The sequence below is a fragment of the Rhea pennata genome, chromosome 5 (genome assembly GCF_028389875.1).
Source record: "Rhea pennata isolate bPtePen1 chromosome 5, bPtePen1.pri, whole genome shotgun sequence".
NCBI classification, from domain to species: domain Eukaryota; kingdom Metazoa; phylum Chordata; class Aves; order Rheiformes; family Rheidae; genus Rhea; species Rhea pennata.
Window position 1 is genome coordinate 26,280,925 of NC_084667.1, and position 26,351 is coordinate 26,307,275.

Sequence of the window (26,351 nt, forward strand, 5' to 3'; positions counted from 1 at the left end):
CCTGGTCCAGTGCTCCATCACTCTCATGGTGAAGAAATTCCCCTTCACGTTCAGGCAGAACTTCCTGTGCTTCAATTTCTGCCCATTGCCTCTTGTCCTGTCGCATGGGACAGCTGAAAATAGTTTGTCCCCATCCCCTTGACACCCTCCCTTCAGGTACTTGTACACATTGATGAGATTCCCCCTCAGTCTTCTCTTCCCCAGGCTGAAGAGGCCCAGCTCTCGCAGCCGTTCCTCATAGGGCAGATGCTCCAGCCCTCGGATCATCCTCGTAGCCCTACGCTGGACTCTGTGCAGTAGCTCCATGTCTCTCTTGTACCGGGGAGCCCAGAACTGGACACAGTACTCGAGATGAGGTCTCCCCAGGGCTGAGTGGAGGGGCAGGATCACCTCCCTCGACCTGCTGGCAACACTCTTCCTAATGCACCCCAGGATCCCACTGGCCTTCCTGGCCACAAGGGCACGTTGCTGGCTCATGGTCAGCTTGTTGTCCAGCAGAACTCCCAGGTTCTTCTCTGCAGAGCTGCTTTCCAGCAGGTCAGCCCCCAGCTTGTACTGATGCGTGGGGTTATTGCTCCCTAGGTGCAGGACCCTGCACTTGCCCTTGTTGAACCTCATGAGGTTCCTCTCTGTGCAGCTCTCCAGCCTGTCCAGGTCTCTCTGAATGGCAGCACAGCCCTCAGGTGTATCAGCCACTCCTCCCAGCTTGGTATCATCAGCAAACCTGCTGAGGAGGCACTCTGTCCTTTCATCCAGGTCACCGATGAGAAAGTTGAACAGGATGGGACCCAGTACTGAGCCCTGGGGGACTCCAGTAGCTACAGGCTTGCCACTAGACTCCATGCCACTGATGACAACCCTCTGAGCTCTGCCTTTCAGCCACCTCACCTCTGCCTTCTCAATCCATCTCACTGTCCACTCATCTGACCCACTCTTCCTGAGCTTGCCTTGGAGGATGTTGTGGGAGACAGTGTCAAATGCCTTGCTGAAGTCAAGGTACACAACGTCCACTGCTCTCCCCTCATCTACCCAGCCAGTCATTCCATGCTAGAAGGCTCTCAGGTTGGTTAAGCAGGATTTCCCCTTGGTGAATCCATGCTGGCTACTCCTGATCACCTTCTTTTCCTCCATATGTCTGGAGATGACATGCAGAATGAGCTGTGCCATCACCTTTCCAGGGATGGAGGTGGGGCCTACTGGCCTGTAGTTGCCTGGGCCCTCCTTCTTGCGCTTCTTGAAGACTGGAGTGATACTGGCTTTCTTCCAGTCCTTAGGCACCTCTCCCGGTCTCTGAGCAGCTGAAAGAATATAATTTAGGTCTTATTGTCAGATGAGTTTTTCAGGTATCTGATAACAATATCAGATGTCAGATAATCTGTGCCCTGTAAGGTACAGATGTTTGAAATAAGTAGCTCAGTTTTAAGAGAAAATGATTGTTAAATGCAATAGCTTGCCACATCAATATTTTGTTATTATTGCTGTTAGTTTTCTCAAGTCCTCAATTTCTCAAGGCTCAAGTTGCAGCTCATTTTGCATGTTTTGTAACTGTTGTAGTTCCTGTGGCATTTAAAATGATTTGGTCTTCCAGGGAAAAATTAATGATTTTAATAATTTTTAAGGAGGAGGACTTGCTGAATTTCCCACACCCTAGCCAATATGGGCTTGAGAAGAACAAGGAAAGTTGGTAAGGAAATGTTCCCTTTCAAAGACCTAGCAGCACACCTGCAGATATTTTGCATCATCAAATTCTCTCACCAGTGTGCTGCCTGCAGGGAATAGCTAGGGAATGGTGTACCTACCTGCAGTTCACTATGCCCTGCAAAAAGCTTCATCAGACTTGAGTGCAGGGGGCAAGTGGTTGCTCATACACTTACTCTGTGGTAGGCACCTTCTTATGCTGTGCCGTCACCATCGTAGCTGAGCCTCTCAGCTCGTAAGTAAGAGGCGAAAGAATTGTTGCTATACCAGCCCAATTATGCATCCCCTAAATTTTGTAGGCCCTTCTGCAGATCGTCTCCTTCCCAAATCCTGTACTTTTCTGCACTGTAGCTGCCATGGCCCATGGGGTCCATGGGGACCTTTGTCCCTGGAATGGAAACCATGAACCGAATTTGCCCAGTCACATACTGGGTTTTAATCTGAGCAGCTCACCATGAGGAGGGAATCTGGCATCCCTCGCTAAGATTGCAGTCACTACTTCTCCTTGAAGCAGTTTCTGCCGAGCATCTGTGAAAGAGCAAAGATGAATGCAGCAATGTGTCGTCTGAGTCGTCGTCATTTGGGAGCACTGGCAACCACGGCAAAGCTGACTGGCACACTGCAGAGTCGAAACAAAATGTGGACCATCTTCATGTCAATCTAAAGGAATAAAAGCAGAATGTATCACCCATGGGGGCTTTCTGTGCTCCCGAAGGGAAGAGTGTTTGCCCTCTGCAGGAATAATTTTGAGCACTGAAAAAATTACTGTCCCTGCAGCTAAAATGAGGGCTTTTTGATGAGAGTAGTTTCTGCAGGCTGAAATTTGTTCAAGTCAAACTTCCATGAAGCTGATATATGTGCTACCTGAAATTTATCCTGTAGTACTCTAATCTGTAGGACATACATATAATATAACTCAAGTGATCTAAAGCTACAGTTTTATTAGGGTTTAGTAAAGGTCAGAAATTCATGTGTGAAAGTTCTAATTACAGCAGATGTTTATGAGATAATAAAAGAGTTTCATGCAGGGCATATTTCTGATCAGCTGCAGTTTTCAAGTATTGTTTCAAATTCAGTGCTCTGTCTGGCAAGCTTGGAATTCCTTTACTGCTTCATTAAGAATTTCTATCTCCAAATAAGCAAAAATATTGAGTCCATAGAGCTGTCTGCATTATTCACAAAACCATAAAATGTAAAGCAAGGCAAGGATTTTGTTTAAATTCACCAGTGAATTTTATTCACTAGTTACAGCTACTGTCTTATAGGTAAGTGGTTTGAGTAAGTCACCTTCTATGTTGGGAAGATTATAAATTGAAAGAAAATTCAGTGTTTTTCATATGCAGAAATACACAACCCTTCCAGGGATGGGACATACCTGAAATTCTGTGTTGCCTTAATATTCCGTTGTGAATGTGGAAATGGCAGATAAGTATGTTTGACAGGCAGTAGCAGCAAGAATAACATGAGAAAACTATATTGGAAAGCATGTTCAGAACTCAGAGTGGAAAGGCTTTACAAGATAATTTGAAGCAGAGGCATGTCTTTTGGCTTAGATGCAGATTTTGGAACATCCTTCTATTGTACAGGTGAAATAAATCCCTTTGTTTTATTAGAAAAATGTGGATGGACTTCAAAATAAATCATAATTGATTTTTAATGAAGTTGAGTTTTTATCCTGTTCTTTGTTCATTACTCAGTTAAAGTGATTATATAGCTTGACTGTTTGCAGACTGAGTAATACAGAGGACTTGCAAACACTAAAGATCAAACTATAATGGCTTGATATAATAGTTATGCTTTATTTAATTAGGATAAACAAGTTTACTTTCCTAGCAGAAAATATTACCTTTTTAAGAGCCACAGCAACAATAAACAACTGTAAATGTAGGGATTTATCTAATGAGGGAGGCCAAAGCAATTAAGACAGTAGGAGAACGGTACTAATCGTAACTGAACTGGATTTGACTAAGATATGTACCGTTGACAGCAGTACTTTTACAGTGTATGCCATGGAAGTTTAATGACTATCTTAGTATTTTTCTGGAAGCGGGGAGGGAATCAATGCCACACTACAGCTACTTTGAAGGCTGCTTATTCAAATTGCACCAGTGTAGTTCATGGTATATTTGACTTGTTCCTCGGCACATCTTCATAGAATCATAGAATGGTAAGGTTGGAAAGGACCTCTGGAGATCATCTAGTCCAACCCTCAGCATAGCCCTCTTAAATAGTTGCCAGATCCTGCAAGCTGACACACAGAGAAGCTGTAACTCAAATTTTATCTCTTTCCGGACTATTTTCCGCCTCATTGGCCATGAAGAATATTGCACCTAGATTATAGATTTGAATAACTTCTTTCATATCTGGCATTTCTGTTCTGTACTATATTCCTTGTTGATGAAGACATTATGTTAGTAAGCTCAAGAAACAGACTGTAAATATATGAGATCATTCATGTCATATATCCATCCCAAAGCATTTTTTCAGATACCTGAAAAGACAACAGACTTGAGAGCTGCACTATTTTTATAAAACTCTTTTGTATGTTAGAGAGCAAGCTTAAATCTTAATGGCTGCAGAAGACAGTGAAGTCTTGTAAAATTGTGAAAGTAAAATTGTATTCTAGTCAGTAGTTTAGACTGGAGGAATAGAATTCTCCTCCTTAGTCAATGACATGTATGTTAAAATCTGATTTGCAATGCTATATTAGAGGACTAAGTTTTATGGCATGGAGAAGGAAATTGCATTTAAAACAATGTTAATGAAATTTCACTTTTTGTTTTACTACTTTGACTGTTTGCATTTTAAGATCAGATTTCTTGTCAGTTTATATAGACTCTTATTACTCATATCATAGAACCATGTTTTATATATAATATACATCATGTAAACCACTATAGAATATATCTGTTAATTTTATAGTTATGTTTAATAGATTTTTCATGTAATTTATTTGCTATACTTGCAAAAAAATTAGATACAGGTGCATATATAGTAAGAACAGTGATAAAATTTCTCACTCAAGAAATTTGACTTGGTGGTGTGGTTTAAATTTTGGAACAAATACTTTTCCCTGGATCAAGTGAGTATAACTGCTAGAGTTTATTTGTAATTCCTCTCAGATAATAGCTTGCAAGCTGCATCACTACTCCGCATCTTCAGTTTTTATTGGATTATCTCCAATTGCCTTTCTCTTTCTCTGATGCCACTAGAAAGTAGCCATTTATGCTTATTTACTCTGATGTCATGTATTTGAAATATGTATAGTGAAAAGTATACCTAACAAACACTTGTGTCAACAGAAGTGCTCAGTGAGGGCTACTGGAATTTTTTTAGACCATCTTTTAATTAAATCTAAAATGTTATAAAACCATTTTTATCACATATTTTATGGAAATAGTCTTTTCTCTATCAGGCATACATGTCACCTTACTGGGTGAAGTTGTGATTTTCTTGAACAGTTGGTCAGTGGAAGGTCATTCTTAGGAAATAGATCCTAAGTCTATCTTATGCTATCTTCATAACGCATTATCAATACAGTAATCATTCATTTTATTCTAAACATATTCAGCTTGTCCTTCAGTGTGCACATTCTGTTCTGGGCTGAAATCATGACTCTTGAAGTCTATGAAAAATTTTGCAATTGACTTAAATAGAAACATCATTTAATGTCAGGAATCTATTATTGTAGAAGTACCAGCAATCATTGGCAGCATACACCTGAAATTCTACTGTGATTGCAGTAGATAATTTTCTCTTTAAGGGCAGGAACATGAGTGGAAGAGTCTGTATGAGCAGCATTTTTAGAGAAACAAGTGGCACCATCTCCAGCAGGAGGAGACAAACTCATTTACTGTCAGGTTGGTTGTGCAATGTGAAATCTTACCTGATAAAGTTAGTACTAGATCAGTTGCTGGGAAATCTGGCCATGGACTAGAGAAATCTTACCATCTTTCCCGACATGTATGATTGTTCAGTCCCTATGCATACTGATGGTTTCTTTTACTTCTGTACAACACAACTTATACAAATAATCTTAGCCAAGTCCTAAATTATTCCAGGCTTCATATTTTTCCTTATAAAAATGAAATTTGGACACTACCCACTATGGTATAATCCCTGCTTTCAGGGAGTTCTCTAATACAAGAGAGGAATCTGACCCTTGAGGCTTAAGGATGCGAAAATATAGTATTTCATAGTGTATGCCCATGATCAGTCTGCAAATATTGTGCCTTTCCATTCTGCAGAATGAGAGGAATTCAAAAATGGATCTTCATTTTTTGCAGATCCACTTCTCCAGGCTCCCAAGCTCTCTTTAAAACTGCAGAGAAAACCTACTTCACAGGATTATGGCAGCTAGGGTATATTTGCTACAATTTTTTTTTTTATGTGGAGTTGTGCGATTCCATTATTCCTCTGGATTTAATTAGAAATACCTTCCCTATGATTGCCAATTGTGTATAAGTACAACAGATTTGTTTTTAAATTTTACTTTAACACAGTATGTAGGTTGTTTCTGTTGATACGCAAAATTTTAGCCCTAATGTCTGATGTGTGATAGTTTCAAGTAAAGCAGTGTTGCTGTGTTCTTGCTTTTATTCTCATCGATATCTTTAATCAGTAAAGATACTTTTAAAAATGTATGTTTTTGTTTAATGTGCTCAAATGAACAGAAGAGTGTTCAAAAGTATGTCTGAGTCTCTTCAGAATATGTTTTGGCTTTATAATTAAATTTTTTCCTCATTCTAAGCATCTCAGTGTTCTTTAGAAAAGAAGAAAGAGAAAGAAGTCTTACAAGTTACTTTCCAGATTATTTTAAAATATCAGTTTACCGAGCACTGAAATGCAGTCACTTCTATGGTAAAATGCAGCAGACGCACATTATAGACCAGCTTTCAAAAGCTATGAAGTGTAATGTCTTTACAGCCTGCACTGCTCACATTACTTTTACAGTCATTGCAGTCATCAAGAGCAGACATTTTCTAAGTGCCTAACTGATAGAGCTCAGGCAATGAGAGAGAAATTTAAAGGATATTAACATATCACAATAAAACCCGATTTTCAGGCATTATGGTGTTCTCTAAGGGAGAGCTTGAAACGGAGCAAGTTTCATGCTGCTTTAACCTAGACAGCAAACATGTAATCATGGTTTTCGGCCTTTTCAAAAGAGAGTCAAAACACAGATTTTCTTTGATATGTTTTTTTGCTGCGTAAATTTTTAGCTAAGTTTAGACCACGGACGCAATTCTTGTTAATGGCAACAGCACAGAAGCATGGAGAGAAAGAGCTGGCAACTGGAGGTGCGATGGTTTTATTACACCAAGTATTAGGACACTTTGCAACCTTTTCTAAGCAGCTGTTCTTTAGGTAAATTAATACCTGGGGTCTCTTTACTTCTCTCAAACTTTAACTATCATAAAAGAACTTAATGTAAAGCTGTTCGCAGCTTATCTCACTAGATTGCTATGTGAAAGTTCTTACACAAGCGCTTTTATGAACTGCAGCCATAAAACACTAATCTTCTGAACTTCCTGACCCATAAAACTATGATTATTACTACATGTAAAATTCATCTGGAAATATCCCTCTGTATTTAGTGTTATGGGTATTATGTTGCAAAATCCCCCCTCCTTCGCAGTGCAAAGGCTGCCAGGAAAACGAAGGACAATGAGGCTGTAGATTAATATAGAGGGTAGCATTGTACCTTAGTACAGTGATTTTGCTTTTATTTGGAATTGGTGATTCAACCGATGGGACATTCTGAGTCTTTTTTCCCTAGATTATTCTTTCACATATGATCATTTCTGGAATTAGAATATTGCTTGCTGTTTTTATTTACAAGCAGCACAGACCAGTTGCTATTTTTTTTTTTACTATATCTGAAAAAAAGCCAAATTTACAATTTCCTGTGCAACTCCTAGCAAATAATTAAGAAACATAATGTTTATGGGAGCTTTTAAGGTGAAGACAGGAAAAATGTTGCAAATGGGAAGAAAGTTTTGCTAATTTAATTGTTAATTCTTTCATGTATCTGTAATACTTAAAAGTTGCCAATAGTAACTAATATATGATTAAATTAATGAATGAGGAGTAGTTTACGGGCTTTGTTTATAAAGAATACCTTTACGTCCAGTTAAACTCAGCAGAGTTTGAATGGATGGAGAGCTGAAGACCAGATTAATAGTACTCCATCAGAATCTTTACTCTTGCTTTTATTATGGATAAAACATACTGTTGTTTTAAAAGGCTACGTCACCCTTGTCGAATCTTCAGCAAAGCTAATCAGATCTGAGGCTTTGTATTTATACACATACACATTGCGAAAGGGGGTGGGGTGACTGCACTCTAGGGTACAGACATCCCGAAAAGCAGAGGAGTCATGTTTCTATCTTTTATTCATCACTAGACTAAGTGAATACAGCTAATAGTCCAGCTGCAAAACCAGAAATAAATGAACAGCCTTTTTTTGTTCGAAAACACAAACATTTGTGTTAAACAATGCTTTCCCTTAGCCACTTTTATTAGTAGCATTGTTCTAAATAGCAAGTTGTCACATCCACCAGTTTCTAAATCACCAGTCGTCTTTGTTGCTATAGCAACACAGTGGCCACTAAAATATAGACTCCAGAATAGAAAGGCAAGCTTAGACTTCCGACTCATTTATCTGAAGGCTTTGGCAGAAGAATTTCTCCACAAAGTGTTTTATAACATTTGAATACTTGTATTTTAACTCCTTCAACCAAAAATATGGCATTATGTTAAAAGATGTATTTTACTTGAGATGGGGTACTGAAACGTCCCAGAGTTAACACACTGAAACGGTTGTCTTCTGACTCCTCTTTCCTTCGGGTCTCTTTGGCTCCTGGCTGAATGACTGGTGGTTTTCTTGAGGTAAGGCAAAGAATACAGCGCAGCATTGTCTTCTCCACTTCCTCCATCTGAAAAGCTGCCCATCTCCTTTTCATGGCACAGTCACTCAGCCGTAACCTGGACAACGGAGATCTAGCCCGTTAGATTAGTAATGTCGTTTCTTGCTTAGTGAATAAGTCTTTCTCTAATAATATAAATAGACAGGTCTGTTCCCTTATGGCTAGAAGTCACTGTGTTCGTTGATAATAGTAGCTATATAAACTACATCAAGAGTCAGTGTTTTGTTTTAAATTTAAATAAATTATTTAAATAACAAAATATGATTAAAAACCATAGGACCTTAGCTGAATTTAATCCCTTCTCCTTGTGCATATGTATGGTGCCACACTGTCTAATTTCCTGAGCTCAGACCTTTTTTTCTGTTCTCTCTGTTTTGCACTGCAGTCTCTGTCCTTAAACTCACTGTCCAATTAGTCTTACTACCTTGCCCTGGCTTTATGTCTGATTTCTTTTAGACTCCGAACCACTTTCCAAGATGTCACATCTAAGCTCCATTTCCCCACTCCAGCTTTGTCTCTAGTCTCATCACAAGTCTCCTTGCAGCATTTTACCCATCAGCCCAGTTCTTTAGGCTGGGGCAGCTTTTCCTCTGTTCCCAGTGATCTTGAAGCAGCCCCTTGGCACCCTAGTGCACCCTTGGGCTCCTCAACCTTTTATGGTATTCTTCTAGTTCAAGTCCCAGTACCAGCTGCCATGCCCATCTAGTCACAGCTACCATGCCCCTGTGTTATACATAATCTAGGTTACTAGTACCATTCCTCTTGTGTGGGTAGGGGGATAGTGTAGTGGTTATCACATCTGCTTTACATGCTGAAGGTCCTGGGTTCAAGCTGCAGTGGAACCAGTACCAGGAAATCTTTGGGAGGTTGGACTAGACGATCTCCAGAGGTCCCTTCCAACCTTACTGATTCTGTGATTCTAGCATTTATCTTTATTGGGCTATATGTGTCATATCTTATTTTGTGCCTAAAGATCTCAACACCTGTACTGAGCCAATTAACTCTGTAAATGATGTGCCTACATGGACTGGAAGTGACAAGCCTTGTAAAACAGTTCCCACTCTTTTATGGGTTTTCTGAGGTTTACAGTTTATGTTTTTGCAGCATCTAGCATGAGGCTAATCACTGCCTCCATATTTCTGTTAGAATAAGAAATCCCACATGGATGGCAGATAGCAGAGACTTGGCAAGCATAGTATTGGCAAGAAGTATTTATATCAATAGACTAAAATAAGAGTTTTGAATTCAAATAACTATAAATTTTCATCAATAAAATATATGTAAGTTCCTACCTCTGTTACACTTGAAATGAAGTAACAAGCCCTTTATTTTACACCTGTAAATAAGGAGTTGTATATTTAATAACTGCTCAGAGAAATTGTACCTATCGCCTCCCAGTATCATAAAGTCTTTGTGGAAAGACCAGTGGGCTTGTATTGAAAATGTTTTTATGACAAAAAATAAATTCATTATTTTACAAATGTGCCAAATATTTTAGGGTAAAGCAATTGAGGTGTCTCTTATCTTTTTATGCTGCTATATTTTCATAAAACTATATAAATTATAGCTATTTCAGCAGTCATTGTATAGTCTGTCTGTGAGACTGTATAAAAACTGAGCAGGAAATGTGCTTTTTAGGACTGTAGGCTTTTAACTGAGATCAAATATTGTCATTTAGTACCTTAAAGTACAGGGTGGCTGACATGAGCTTTTACTTCACATGGTATGGTATGTGATCTGGAGGCCCCCAGTCTGCCTGTTTTACTGCCATCAGGTTACAGCTTTTCACAGATGACCTAGTACCAGCAGAAAGTCTTGACCTCTCCCTTTTTCAGCACTTCAGAGGTTAATTTTGTTGAGGGATCAGATTTCTTTCCAGGGGAAGTTTCTGATGATCACCTTCGGGCTAGGCTTTACTTTGCAGTGTCTTTCTGAGTTGCTGAATGTTCAGTGCTCTGTTGAAAAACAACCTTACTTGAACTTTTAAAAAAGTCTCTTTCTAGATAGCTAAGTTCTAAGGTATTTTATTTAGTGGAGTGTTGGATGGTAGCCTAATGAAGGTGTCAACCTGTAAAATCAATCTGAGCCCTTTCTCTGGAATTCTTCATGGGCAGCAAGGTGGAGAAATGCTTTGGCCTAGGAATATTGCAAGGTAAGAAGTCTTCTATGCTTTTGAAAGCATGGTCTGTACCTTGTGTTACACCTTCGTGCAAACAGGTTTAGCTTTTTAAATGTTGGCAGCAGTGAAGCCAGATTAGATTATGCAGCAAATAGAAGTTTTTTCCCTGGCTTAAATATTTTATTTGAATTGCTGAATGCTACAGCAAATCAATGTATTTTTGTTAGGTTGCATGTATTTGAATAAAATAATAGGAAATTACATATAAAAGAAGCGATAGCTCTTACTGAATTTGTTTTTCTGGCTTTGCCTCAGGTTTCTAGAAGGTTTTATTGACTGAGTATTTGCATTTAATAGGTTGCAGTCTAACAAGGTGCCTTTCTCACTAGCGTTACAGACTCGTCTGAGAAAACTCTGGGGCTTTGTTGTAGGTGAGCACTTTGTTTGCCCGCGGTGCGAACGAGGACTCTCCCGTGGGCCTGCGACAAAGGCGGTGCGAGGCCGCCCGGACCCTTACCGCAGCACAGCGTGCACTTGCAGTGTAGGGCATGATACGCAGTCCTTATTCACACTCCTGTGCACATTTCCATCAGCTTCCTCATAAACTCTTTGTCTGAGGAAGATTATCTGATCTCTTTCCTTTTGCAATGTCTTTCAAATAAGCCTAATTTTAAAGTCTGACATAAACCAGGATTTATTGGTGCTTGTTATGATGTTGCAGTTCTACCAGAAAACAAAGTGCTTTCAGAATTAGTAGCTGATGTCTTCAGTGCACACATCTCCATATGACTAAGAATGAAATATTTCACTTGATTATGTGCATGTGTTTGTTCTTTAATCGCTGGCATGATAACACAAGTCATTTTCCAGTGGTTCAGTTTCCTGAGGGACAGTGCCGTGCCCAGTGATCAAATTAGCACGTTTTATTGCCAAGTTCAGCTTTACTCAGAACATATGTCAGCAGGCTGTAATATGTAGGAAAGCCAAGTTCTGTGTGTGTCTCCTTCTGCTGATGGGAGAGCAGTGAGTAAGCGTAGGCGTTGTCTCCGTGCCCATGCGCTCAGGGGCAGCTGCAGAGAGAGGAGCAGCTCTCAGGTGTGAAAGCTGTGTCTCACTGCACAGGATTGTGCCTTGACTGATTTATGCAGAGCGTTTACACCATATTATGAATGAAGAACTTCAGCAGCGACCGTGAATTATTTCAGCTCTTCATATGTATCTGTTCTTCATTCTAGGCCTGCACATTTCTTGTGCAGGATTGCAGTGCGCAGACCTTAAAGCTCGTGCCTTAGCGTTGCTGCTGGAGTACAAAGTCAGGAGGAAGCAGCCCGGGATGGGGCAGCAAGGGAGCCGTGTGGTACCTGGCTGCTGTGGGAGGCTTCAGTTCTGGGTTGTGTTTTGGACCCCACTTTCTTTGACTCGGGCTACCGGGGTCTGCCGCACGGGGCACGGGTGCTGTGGCGGTGAGCACTCCCGGCCGGGGGGCTAGTGGTGGTTCCCCTGAGTGCCGGCATCTGCCCGGGGGGGTCTCGCAGGCTCCCCCTCAGCACGGTGGAATTCAAATGCCTCTTGCATATTTTCGTTTCTATACTGCCCTTCATTCCTTTCCTTCCACCTCTTAGTTACATCAGTACTCTAAGAATTTCGCTAATCTTTTTTTTTTTTTTTTTTTTGTCTTTGCGTTCAAGCCAGTTTGGATTTTGCTGGGAGCCGGGAAGCTTCCCTTTGTTTCCCAAAGCAGGCTGCCAGGGAGCAGGGCCGGCTCGCGGCAGCTTCACCCTCGCCAGCCCTGAAACGGTCAGCAGGCGCGTTCAGAAAAGAGACTGGTGTCAATGTGCTTGTGTTCTCACTAAGTGCCACTCTTCTTTAAGTCGTGGCTTAAATAGTGCTTGTATCGTATGAGGGGAGGTGATCCGGAAGATACCTGCTTTGGGGTGTGAAGAAAGCACAAACTGTGAAGCGAGGCGAGTAAGCGAGAGACGTTCGCGAGGTCTCCGGGGTTTCCCTGGCAGAGCTCCCAGAGCAGTGGGAATCGCCGTGACCCCACCTGCCCGAGGCAGCGCCTCTGCCCGCCGCGGGGCCCCGACAGGCGAGTCCCAGCAGTGATCCCGCAGCTGGCACCCACCCTTGGGCTCCTCCTCGCTCCCCAGCGGAGGGGTGGGAGGGAGGCAGCTGGCGGGGCCTCGGCAGCACCCACGCTTTCCCGCCAGGGATTTGCTCCGTTCTTACTCTTGCGTGCCGGCTGTGTGCTGTACGGGGATTCATTTTCACCTGGTACGGAAACAAAGATTTCTGACTTTTTTCAAGGCATTTTACCGGCTTGGAAGTAAAGGCTGTGAGGGTAATTTTTACGTAATAACTAGTAAGACTTAACATTTGAGCTTACCGTGGTAGGAAGACGGTGATTCTCTCTCCAGTTTGCACTGGTGTAAATCAGCTGGAGTCAATGGAGTCGCACAGAAACAACCAGGGACGAGTATCGATTGCTAGGTCTTCAAATTAAGGAAGCGACCCTGCTGCTGGCAGCAAGGTGAATTTCATAGCAGCGCAAGGATCCTCTGCACGTGCACTGCTGGGTTAGTCACTGGTATATGCAACCAGGAGCTCTTCAGATAGGCCAGCGAGTGGGGAACATCAGCAGTGAAAGGGGAAAAACACAGAAAATACGGGTTGTGGATCATGAGTCCAGGAGACAAGGCTGACTAGCTGTTTGGAGTATTTGAGCAAGATCCTTTTTGCTTGTCTGTACCTTGGTGTCCCTCCAGCCTTGGGGTCAAAGGCAGGACCTCGCACTGATTTGTCACCTAACCCCTGAGGCTGTGTAACGCCATAGGAACAATTGTTTTGAACAACAGCCAAAAAACAAGTTCCACCAGCAAACCAGCAAACGTTTTGCAACTTAGTACAGTTGTGTGGCTGCTGTATTTAGTGATTTTAGACAGTGAAGAAGTGAAGAGTCTCTGAGCAAACAGAAAAGCTGCCACTGGAGTTTTTTGCTTTATAGCATGAGATTATTAGGTTCAGTAGAAAATCAGATTGTTTTCGTGATGCTTTGGAGTGTTTCAAATGGTAAACTCGCTGAGATTAGGTGGGTTTAACAGCTCCTGTGTGTGTGTGCTTGGCTGTGTTCATGGGGAATTTGACAATGACTTGGGCAAATTCCTGGTCAAATTTTGAGAGACAAAAGAGAATCCACTGTTATTTTGATAAGGTTATTAGTGCTGATATAAAAACATTAAACAAAAAGAGCCCATGCAGTTTTCCAACTTTTCCAAATCTTTTCTTTCCCAACTGTTTTGAGACTTATCAATACTTCTGATCAAATGATTATTCTCTTTTAAATGCAAATCCTGAAATGTTACCTTACATGAATTCTAAACAAATTTGACAGAGAATTGCATTTTGGTTTGTTGGATGTTAAGTGAGTAGTCACTAAATATTAAAATGGTCTAAATAGCTCTCAGCACATTTACAGGAGTTTAATTGTGCACCAAAATGTCATTAGAAGAATTAGATTCTGCCTCAGCAAGAACAGCTGGAAATGGACTATATTCTTTTAGCTTGTTTTGCTTTTCACTTTTGACAGTCTCACTTTTCAAAGTGTTTCAATGTAACAGTGATGTCCCTGAGCTCCACCTTCAGTTAGAAACAAAATGTTTCCCATTAAAATACCTGTAAAGAGTTGTAATAGAGGAGATTTACTGAAGACACAGAGAAGGTGGATGATTAATATCCACTTAAAATACATTCATTAAACCACTTCGCTTGAAAGTAGGTTCTAAATCCATTCTTTTGCAGTTATTTATCACCTTTCCTAGTAAGTTGAAAGGAAAACCATGCAAGGGACTGTATATGGTTTTTGAAATAATGATACAGTGATGTCAGTATTATAGGAAATCCCACAAGAAAGCAGTGGAAACTGCATTATTCTTGCTTTATAGCAAATACAAATACATTTTCCTGGCTTTTTCCTTTTAATCCTTTGAAAATGCTGCGAAGTTTCAATCATTTTATACCTTGACTTTTTTTGTTCTTCTATCAACTAATAAATAGTTAAATTTTTAGGTAGAAAAGGATAATTACCATGTTTCCAGCTGAAATATTGTAGAGCCCCAAGGCCTTATCTTTGACAAATGTATTTTTCAGCAGCTCATTGCAATTTTGATTTTGACTGAAGATCCAGTAAAGTTAAGATATCCACCCTTTACTAGGGTGCATTTTCAGCCTTACAATAGCTTTATGTAGTAATATTTTAATGACTCTTTTGTTTTGGACTTGTAAATGTGGGAGATTTCTGCAGGGAGGGGGTGTCCTGAGGATTGTGAGAATGTTTTATATGCTGTCCAGGTTGACAAAGAGCCAGTTCTGGGGATGATTATTGTGCCAGATGGAAAAATGCTGATAGACTGTAGAAAAATACAGGTCTTAAGGATAACTGCTTTGCAAATCTCTTTCAAAAAGCAGCTTTGAGTAGTTGACCTGGTGCTGTATGCGGGAGATGTATTGCTTTATTAGCAGTGTTCTTAGTCACATTAGGGTGAGAAGGCAGGGTGGGAGGTGGGGAAGGAGGAGGTTGCATCAACAGTATCTGGGACACCCCTCTGCCTCCGGAGAGAAGGCAGCTCTGAAAGAGTGACCTGCTACGAGTGTACTTTGCTCGAGAGAGAGCATGGGGCTGCTTTGGGTAAGAGGTGGTGTATTTTGAGGAGCTAACTAACTATGGTTTAATGAAAAACCAAGTCTGACACAAAATAGAGAACAGCATGAGAAGGATGAAGCTCTATCTTCCACAGGGAAGTAGAAGTTACTGTGTTAGTCCGAATTGGGAAACCTTCAAGTTGAGATTAGGCTATAACTCTCAGGATTTCAAAAATCCCTAAGTACGGCTCACCAAATACCCGTCTTCACTTTTAAAATTTAAATTATCAGAGAGTATCTGAGGTCCTTCAAGAAGATTTTTCTAAACTTAAGGCTGACCAAAGATGTCCAAGAAGCATATCCTGCAGACTGCTCCCTGCTGAACACAGCAGGTTTCATAGTGGATAGGGACAGGTACTTTGCATGTAAGACATGGTGAGAGTAGCAGATACTCCAGATCCCCCAGTATTTGGTACTGTTTAAAGCTTTGCTACACCCTTAGATGATCTCATCTGAGAAAATCTGACATTAACTAAGCTGTTTGACCCCATTTACAGTCTGGTATAGTTTCAGTAGTGCTGATGTTTTTTAAGTGGGTAGCTATGTAATTTCCCTCCATATTAGATGAGAGTATGAAATATACTTTCAAGAATTTATGTAATTTTCAGTAATCAAAGTAAAGCTTCAGTTGATTGATCAAATAGAGGAAGGAAAGCCCAAACATCCCAGCTCTAGGGTATGGTTGAGTAGGCTTTTGCTGACATCAGAAATTATTAATTGCAGCAGCTAAATTACAAAGATGTTATCATGGCTCTGGGAGCCAAGAATGCTGTAATTGCCAGGGCTGTTAGTTTCCCCATTCTGCTGCCTTTCTTTTGACTTTAACCATCAAGACACTGAATCAAGGTAAAAGTGAACTAATTTATGTGGAGGGCTTGGGGTTGTTTCAAGAACAATGTGTGATGGAGATGTATCACTTTGTTAACAGACACTGTCCTTTCAAGAAGCTGTAGTCTTCAGCTGCATGCAGCACATGATGCTCTGCCTGTTATATACCGTAGCATATTGACCAAATACGGTGTTTCTTTAAGGTGCGATGGGCTTCTTGGAGTGAACAGCTTTTAATACAAAGGGTCATTCAAAACAGATTAAACTATATATGTGTTTTGATTAAATTAGACACTTATCTTTGGACCTCAAAGAGTGACTAATCATTTTTATTTTTAGTTTGGTAACGGATTAGTAAACTTGAAAGTACAAAGTTTGAGTTGTTCATGGGATGCCCAGGATATATTGAAAAGGAGGCCACAACGGTCAATGTATTCAGATGCATGTTTCTGCCTTTGCCCAGAGGCGTATGTCCCGGTTCAGAAGGGCACTGAAATATTTCCATAATGCCTTAAATTGCCCCACTAAAGTCGATAGGACTGACCAGTACCAGTAAAACTGCTTGTGATTACAATTAGACACATTCTTTAGATGCTGTTAAACTGGGGCCTGTGGTAGTTTCAGAATGGTGAGGAATTGTTAGAAATGTAATACTTCTGTAAATTTTGAAGATCAAGAAATACCTTTCCCCATTGGAAGACTTGGTTTGCAATACTGAAGTGTGTATTTGTTTATTAAAACCAAAAGTTTTTTTTTGGAATAAGAACTGAATTATGTCTTGTCGGCAGATAACAGAACACTAGTAAGTGTATTCATTTTATCAGATAAAGTTACTATACGAAGTACTGATGTTTGTTAAATATGGAACTATGATCCGTACAGAAGAACAGTATTGTATTTTTCCCCCAGTGCTGTATCTATAAGAAGATTAAACTGTTGAACATGCGAAACATCAGCATTGCTCATTTTGCAGAGAAAGACTTTTTTGTAGGTTCAGAAATAAAAAAAGAAACTGTTGATTGCTACGGGAAACTTGGAAAATGATCAGTACGTTTGTATATACAGTTATTTTAATATCAGTTTTATATACTTATTTATAGGCTTATAACATCCAGAAAATGTAATCACTTTTTGTTATAGGTCTTCAAATAAAAATAAGTGTTACCTATAGGACCATTTTTAAAAATTGAAATGCAGATATACTGAATTATATATATATATATATATATATATATATATATATGCAGATATATGTGCATATAACTTTCAATATATTACAATAAAAATACTTAATCGCCTGCTCTAAAGAAAAGTACTTCAAAAAAGACTTTTAGTTCTTTTCCAAGTTTTCAATTTTTCCATACTGGAGGAAAAATTAGGATTTTTTTCCCTTAAGTTCCCTGGATTTCTTTATGCAGTCAGCACATCATATGCTGAGTTATACTGAAGATGATACTGGAAAACAGCAGTAAAAGTTGTTGTTGTAGCAATAAAATTGTTGTTGTAGAGTCTTTCTGTCTAGCTTTGTCGGATACGAGGAGTCTCGAATTGTGCTTGAATTTTTATTTTAACATATAACTTTATTTTATGTTACAGTAGTTCCTCATAAAAAAATATTCAGGTAAAGCCAAATCTAGAAAAAATGGTATCTTTCCTTTAAATTAAGATGTTGCTAATACCGTAGGCTACAACTGTGCTTTCACGTCAGGAGAGTTGGAGCTGCTGTGCAAACAGTGTTTGGGAAATCCTCCCGCAAACCTAGGGCCTGCCTGTCGCTGGCACAGCGGCGCCAGGCAGTCCAAGTGGGGAAGCCCGGGTCTGCTTGGGATGCCCTCGTCTCCGCAAGGCAAAGCAGGCCGGCAGCTGAGACTGTCGCCCATGGGAGCTACCTGGCTGCTCTTGTCTGAAGCAGTAAGGGGAGGGAGAACACGCACAAAGCGCCGGTGCTGGCAGATTGATGGGGGCCATAACCTGAAACAAAGCAAGAGGAAAAGGCAGCTGCAAGCAATAGCCCTTCCTGCGGGCACCGAGCCGAGTGTGGGTCCGTTGCCACCAGTGGGTCCGTTGCCACCGGTGGGTCCATTGCCACCAGTGGTTTGGTGCATTAGCCGATCTTGCTGCTAGTTCATCTGTGCGAAATGTCTCACATGACCTGATGTATGTATGAGTGGATAAAATGTTCACAAGTAAGCACAAAGCAATTAAATAAAATGTTCACAAGTAAGCACAAAGCAATTAAAAATTACTGAAGCTTCATTAAAACTCAAATATATGGTAGCTCTTTTGTAAATGCAAATGAGAAAAATGAAATGTTTTCTGTTTGTGAGTCGCCAAAGGTTGTATACAAAGTCTGTGGCAGAGCTGAGAAGAGAATCTGAGAAACTGAACTGAGATTCCTGAAGCTCTGATCATTGCTGACCATTGTCTTTGTTTATATACTTTAAAAATTTAATTTTAAATGCATGTATTAAATATCCAGCGTATCAATGTGTGAATGATTTCCACTCTAAAGTCAATTCAATTCATGGCATTCTCTGTTTACAAGGTTTTAAAGCAAACAAGAAATGCAGTAGGAGAGTATGGAGCTCCCAAAATCTGAGACTATGTTAATAAAGTGCTGGAGAATCACTAGGAGATAAACTTTCATAGCTAGGTTTTGCAAATTATATGCAATATATATTTATGCATTTCCAGCAATAGCACAGTTATCAGTGGGCTGAAATATCTTTGCACAGCTACTTACAGGACATTGTTTCAATCCAAGCTTTATTACTCTTTGAGAAGGAGCAGTTGTTTGCCAGTTTATAAATCTCTTACTTAAGCAATACTTATTTATTTTTAAGGGCATGTTAGTAGTGAAGCATCTATCTTGACTTTAGGTTATTTTGATTTTGTCTATTATTACAGTCAAGTCACTTTAGACATGGGTATTTTTTGTTAGTGGTGTTTCTGATGCACTAGAAAGTGTTGAAGCTATTACTCTCTGGAAGAAGGTAGTCCTAAATAATGAGCTGTTATTTTATCTGCTTAAAAAAAGAGAGTTTTACAGAGCAGGAGAGTTGCATGCTATCTGAACAGGGGCATTCTTGAGCTAAACCTTCAAGTGCTACAAACAGCTGTCCGTTGCTGCTACTGGCAAATCTGCGTTATTGACTAGGAATACCTAACAAGATAGAAAGTACAAAAGTTTGTGTCAAGATTAATTTTTGCCTTGTATTTAAATTCCGTCTCTGCTTTGTGGCTTAGCAAGTTAGTACTATGTCTAGCAGGATAAGCTTTCCTACCAGTGCCTCCTTAGCCTGTTCTACAGTGTAGGCACAAAGATTGAGGGTCACTTTAAAGTTTGTTTATTGATAGAAGCTTTCAGGTGAACCAGGAAAAAGAGTTACACCATCGGTTCTACAAGCCTAACAGTGATATAGAGTAAGTCTTATGGCAATCAGGCAGGTGATGAACTGTATGAATTCAAACTTGATGTCCAATGAGCTAAGTCATGAAAAAGAGCAGACCTTTTTCATTTGCAGCTGCAAATAGGATGAGACTTGTAGAAATAATAATTTTGTTCTGAATTATGTTTTGCCTTTTGACTTTTGTTGTCTTCCTTTGGTGTGCTTTTCCTCCAGCTGGGATGACAGCAGCTCTGTCAGCAGTGGGATCAGTGACACCATAGATAATCTCAGTACTGATGACATTAACACTAGCTCCTCTATCAGCTCTTATGCCAACACACCTGCCTCCTCCCGCAAAAACTTAGATGCACAGGTAAGATCTCTGTTTTTGTTGCAGTAACATTGGATACGTATTATTTTCTGTATGCAATAGGCATAAATATTTTAAGCAGGATAAAGCTGCTTATTCATCTTTTGACAGATAGCGCTTCTTGTCATGATGATAATTACATGCATGAGTGTCTTAAGCAGTAACCTCGCTCTAATCTGCAGCTATTTTTACAGCCTTTCAGCAACTCAGGCTGAAAAACTTGGACACTGATGCAGAAAAAAGTAAGAATGCAAAGAATTATTGTTATTGCCTTGACTAACATTTAATAGCATATTACTTTCCGGACTATCAAAACTAGGCTGCAGGTTCTTGTGTTAGTGTCAGCTGATTTATTAATTCATAATTACATAAGGTACATATACCTTTACCTTTACTACCTCCTCCTTTCTTACATCCTTGAATGTGTGAACGCACATGTAGCCTTCAATACAGTGGATATTACTGGAAAAGCTATGTTACGCAATAGTAACTACCTTATCATATGTAGCATCCTGGAATATTTCCTCTGTGTGTGGAATCCATGGAATCTCTGCTGGGGTGGTATGGCAACAAATGAGTTTTGACCTCTTAAAGGGACTGCAGTATAGTAAACATGTATTAATAGATGGGATTTTATTTTTTCAGCTCTGGAAAAGATACTGTGTTTTTTAATTAAAGAACAGAATTTTCTTAAGTCAACATAAAAGTTTAAAGATATTTAATTATTTACATCTTAACTGGAAGTATAAATGTACTAGGCAAATGAGATACATTATTTTAAACTTCCAGGGCTGCACATTACTGCAGGCTTTCTAAATTTGACTGCATTTCACAGGAAGATAAATTCTGTCCATTGACAGCCTTCATGTATTTTTTTGTGCTCAGCTGTTATACATCCAAATAGAGTAAACCAGTGAAGATAGCTAGCAGTTTTTTATTCATCAATTAGATTGCATCAAACAGAGATTTGTAATAATATAAACTGGTTTTTTTTCCTCTAATGGTATGGAATTTTGTTTGGCAGAGTGCTGGACTAAGCAATCCAGTTTTGTTCTTTATATACCCACCTACTCTACACGGTCAAGTGTTGTGTGTCAAAGTGAAAGCAGGGTAAAACTCAGCATTGCAACAAGTAGAGGAAAGAGATGTGTGTTTGACTTTCTCTTCTATTTCTTTCCTCTCTTTTATTCTTTTTATTTTTTCTTTTCATGTCTGGACCCTAAATTTGTTTTTAATGTCAATTTTAATGCAGAAGTGTGGTTGCTGTGAAGTGTTATCCTACAGGACTGTGGTGCGAGCATGTACTACTCTTTGTTCCCTTGCCATGAAGTGCATATTTGAGCCTACATTAAAGATTTCCAGAGTTAGCCTCTGGTTGTGTATCAGTGATTTCATGTGTGCGGAAAACTGCTAATACATGTCCCATACAAGTTGAGAGGAGTTAAGATTAATTGAGCATGTTCTTCAGTATATAACAGGAAGAGCGGCATAGACAGCTAGAAGATTTTTTGACAATTGTTAGTGTCTGAACATTGTAATGCTGTTGGAAAAAAAGGATACGTGACTAAATGTTAACTTAAAAAAAAAAAGAAACTCATTTGACTTCTATCTTTTGATGGAGCAGATTCTTGGAAACACCTCTAAAAGATCAAAATCTGTCTTGATGAACTCCTCCTCCTCCTCCACAATTATTACAGCATCAAAAAGAGTGCAGACATATAGTAGAAGAAAAGGATCTGAGGCTTGTACAGATAGTAGAGCGTATTCATTAGGAGAGGGAACTGGGAACCAAAGTATACAAGTTATATATACAGTTGTTCAATTTGTTTCTGTGACCTGCTTCTCCCCTTAGTTTTCACGGCTGACGATAATTCATTCCAGGTATTACCATTAACTACAAACCAATTTTCAAAAAATATTTTGTTTTCCTTTAAACATCAAATCCTAATCTTGTCAGCCAAGGGAGTGAAGAGTAGCTTGCGGTGATGGAACCACGTTTAGTCTGGAAGGTTGATTTTTAGCAACTTGAAGTAGATCTCCCAACTCATGACATAGCAGTGCATATATGCCTTTACCCTCCTGCCCAGACAGTAGTATGCTGGCTTATGCACTGAGCCACAAAAGACAGGTAGAGATCTGCATAGGGATGTGGACTTTTCTTCTCAGGGCATCCACTGCTTTGATTGTTCCTACATAGCAGGAATTTAACTTTCAAGCTACTGTGATTCTACCACATCTTTTTGAGATGGTACAGAGTTGGGGTTTCAGATAATTAAAGCTTGAAGCTAATGCACGTGCAGCTGAGAGTCCAGACAAATAATGTAGCACATCAAAGGGAGAGGGCCCTAGCATGTTAGTGTTTGTTGATACAGTCAGTAACACTTACTCAGAATTATCTCTGCAGAAGAAGAAAGCATAGTTGCAGAAGAAAAAAAAGTCTCTGCTAAGCAGAAAACCAAGAAATTGATTTTCAGAGCAGCTGACTACCTGCAACTCCAGAAAAATACGCATGTTCCTCATCTCTGAAAAGCAAGCCGAAAACATGATAATGACTACCTCTTCATAGACATGTTGTAGCTGTAGCCCTTTGTGTAACAATGCTGTGAAGATGTCCCCAAGTTGATTCTGAACAGGCTAGTGGTGGAAACCAGAATTTGTGTTACCGTGGCACTGTGTCTTGCCCTGGTTATGCCAAATACCAGACCACTTAATGTAACTATACTGCTTTTGGGTCTCTAATGTTTTTCTGTTGTATTGCACAGACTTAAAGTTATGTTTTAACACAGTTCCGCATATGCCTTTAAGGTCTTATTGTATACATATTTTAACAGGAAACTAAAACCAAGTGAGCATTGGAAAATAACTTAGTTAACTGAACTATGAATGGAAGAGATCATGTAATAAACTTATTCATGTACTGATAAAAAGATCAGAAGAGGAAAAACAATTCCTGTAAGTCAAAAACAGCAGCATCCTCAACCTGTTCAATCAAGATGACTTCTCAGTAACACAGGAGCAGAGGGGGACCCTGTCTGTTCACATCTTCATGAATAGACTTACAAAGCTGTATGAGTAGGTTTTAAAGTCCTACTAGCTACCTTTATTCCCAACTCAATCCAGTGGCAGCCTTTGTTCACATCTTATGTTGTATTTGTCTTGCAATGACCTCCAGCAAACAGCATTTCCACTTTCACCTAATCCAGCTCTTTCAGGTGGGTGGAGTTTCAGCTGAAATGGCAAAGCCAAGTTTCGCTGTGTTTTGATTTTGATTCCTTAGTCATGTTTCTATGTTACTCTCATTGTTTACCATTAAACAGAAACATCTCTGGCCAACGTGCTTCGAGGGTAGCTGTGCAGCATTTTAAAGCCTTGGGTAAAATATTTAGTCATGGGTGTAGTAGCTGAATGAAATAAAACTGAAGAAACCAGAGATAGAGGCTTTCTTATGATGTGGCTCTCTGTTGAGGTTTTACTGTTTTTTACAGATGTGAAGGAGAAAAATAGAAAATACAGGAGCATTTTATAAGCAAGCAAAACTAGAATAAGCACTTTACTGGCAAGTAGGTGTAATTTCTGCTCTGGAACACTTGCAGTGTAAATGGAAATTTCCAGACAAGGGACTTAAGTCAAGATACTGATGAAAGCACATGAGAGATGATGATGATGTGGTTTTGTTGGTTGATTATTTGTTCTTTTTTGCCTGAGGTCTCTTCTAAGCTGCGTGAACATAGGCGGCATTTCCATGAAATGATAATTTTAGTGAAACAGAGAAGGGAAAAATGGTCACATCATGAATTTATTACAAACCTGCCGATGTTCATACATAAAAAGATAGCAATCACAAAATCTTGCAACCATAGGAAAAGAAGGAAGATAGAAGGTGGTGTTTCATTTAAGACTATACTGAATTGCTGTCTTTAGATGAAGAGACAGGAAACAAATGACATGTGACTACCAGGAGAAAAATACAGCAGAAAATAATATTGAAGTGCATAGTACAGTAAATGCTTGTTAGGCTAATGGTTCAATATCTAGATAAATTACCTAGGCCCTAACTATATTACATAACTAAAATACGTGGTGTCAGCTTTCATGTACTGAACACTTTTAGACTAGTTTTTCAGTCTTTTAAAAAAATACTGTAAAAAGCAAAGGAAATGAAGCCATAAAACCTCTAGATTCTTCGGTGTTAATGGTAAGATCTGATAAGAAAAGAAAACTCAATGTTGAGACACACTTTAGGAACTTAAAAATGTGTTTTGCTGAAAGCATGGTAAGATGTCATTCATCCTTTTCTGTGCTCCTCTTTCCTGATTATTGAGAAGGAGTAAAGAAATGCGGACTAAACAATGTTTTGAGTGTTATTAATGCAAATTCCTTTAAAAAGCTATTACTCTTTAATTATTGCACAACGCTATAGGGAAGAGCTGACACTAGCATCTTGTAACCTCCTTACAAATGTTGTAATCAAGTGTTGGGTTTGCAGTCTCTTTCATGGTTCTGTTATGGTTAGAAAGCGCTTCAGCCAGATCATGGACATTGGACATACATAGTCATGTAATAGTTGATTGTTGTGGTACAAAATTTGCCCAAATTAATGAACAGCATTTGACAGGAGCCATAGAGTTCTGCAAGAGAATTTGAATAGTAATCATTAGCAACAGCACATAAAGATACATGAGAGAGATATTTAGGTCAATAGAGTCTGATAGAGTTGTTCAGAGTTTGGCCAAGGTTTGATAATGAGAAAGTTCCGTATTTGGTACTGATCTTTGCAAAATTCTCTGGAAGAGACTGGCAGCACAATCAGTGTGGGCAAAGGATAGGGAAAAAACTGTTTGTAAGAGTTGAATATAAATTAACAACTGACTCAGTTTGGGTATTTAAGTCAGAAATCAATATTGTCAGAAAGTTGTTGGGATTTCATTTTTCTTCAGTTCTTAGGTGTCTTTCTAAAGTGTTAGATTAGAATTAACAGCGTTCCATATCTTTAAGTCTGTGCAAAAAGCTGCCTCATCATTCTCTGGCAATCAGATTGCCAGAAAAGAGGCAGGAAATGACAAGAACAAAGAAAAGCCAGCTACACAGATTTGATACGATTTTTAGGCATTGCATTGAAAGGGTTCATGTGAAATTCGAGATGCAGGATTATAAATGTCATAGAGTTGAGTATATTCTTTATAAATCAAGTGTTTATTTTTCTTTATTTTCTGCTTTACTAGGAGAGATGGTGCTTGTATGTTTTTTGTTATTTTCAGTAGTACATTAGAAAATAAATGTCGTTGCTATAGTTTGTTTCTTACTCTGAAATTTCTTTATCAAAGGCATGTTCTGTCTATTGGTAATAGACCTGATGTCTGAATTTGTTCATCAGTTTGTTGCTTCTCATTTGTGAAGCTTCTTGAAAGAAAGATTTGTTATGAAGGTTCTATTAAAATCTATTATCTCTCCTAGACTGATGCAGAAAAACATTCTCAGGTTGAGCGGAATTCCTTATGGTCTGGTGATGAAGTCAAGAAATCAGACGGAGGATCAGATAGTGGCATAAAAATGGAGTCAGGATCTAAATGGAGGCGGAATCCCTCTGATGTGTCTGATGAATCTGATAAAAGCACTTCTGGTAGGAAGAACACTGTTATTTCACAGACGGGTTCCTGGCGACGGGGCATGTCAGCTCAGGTTGGCATTACCACACCAAGGACTAAACCTTCAACCACCTCAGGCACATTAAAGACACCTGGAACAGGTGAGACAAAGTGTAAGACCTAAGTGGCCACGAGTGTGTTCAGCAGGAAAACTGTTTAAATACTTTGCAGAAGCAGAACCTGCACTTCAAGTAAACCTGTCTTTATTTTTGGGTGTTGTTTTAAAAGTATACAGCATCTTAAATCTCCACATTTCTATTTCTATTCATTTAAAAATACATATTAGGACACTTTGGAAGTTGTTTTCACAGCAATCCTAATCTTAAGCGAGCTATTTATTTGGTATAGTATTGCCATATGAAGAGCAAATAATACACTTTTAGCTTCTGAGTTTGTGGTTAAGTTTGAGAGCACACATTGTATGTGGTTGAGGATGTTTTTCTCAGTACTAAAACAGCATGCTACTTTATACATAAATACTATGCAGTTCCAAACTTTCTTGTAAATGTATTAGTGATTTTAGCAGTTACAGATGTGTGGATGAAAATTGATTGAATTTATATAATGAAACAATATAAGTTAATATCTCTTTTCTTATTTGATGGTGTACGCAATTGTGCATGAAAAAGTTGAGTCAGACACTTACTTTCTTTAAAAATTCGTATTAGAAAAATT

General features: G+C 39.2%; 1 protein-coding gene across 4 annotated transcripts in view; it reads left to right on the top strand.

Moving 5' to 3' along the window:
• NAV2 (neuron navigator 2) overlaps positions 1-26,351 on the top strand; it is a 248,909-nt gene that overhangs the window by 170,032 nt on the left and 52,526 nt on the right. For all 4 annotated transcript variants that reach the window (XM_062575958.1, XM_062575960.1, XM_062575959.1 and 1 more), the window contains 2 exons: positions 19,896-20,034; positions 25,486-25,777. In XM_062575958.1, the coding sequence (XP_062431942.1) occupies positions 19,896-20,034; positions 25,486-25,777 (431 nt within the window). The remainder of the gene's footprint in view (positions 1-19,895; positions 20,035-25,485; positions 25,778-26,351) is intronic.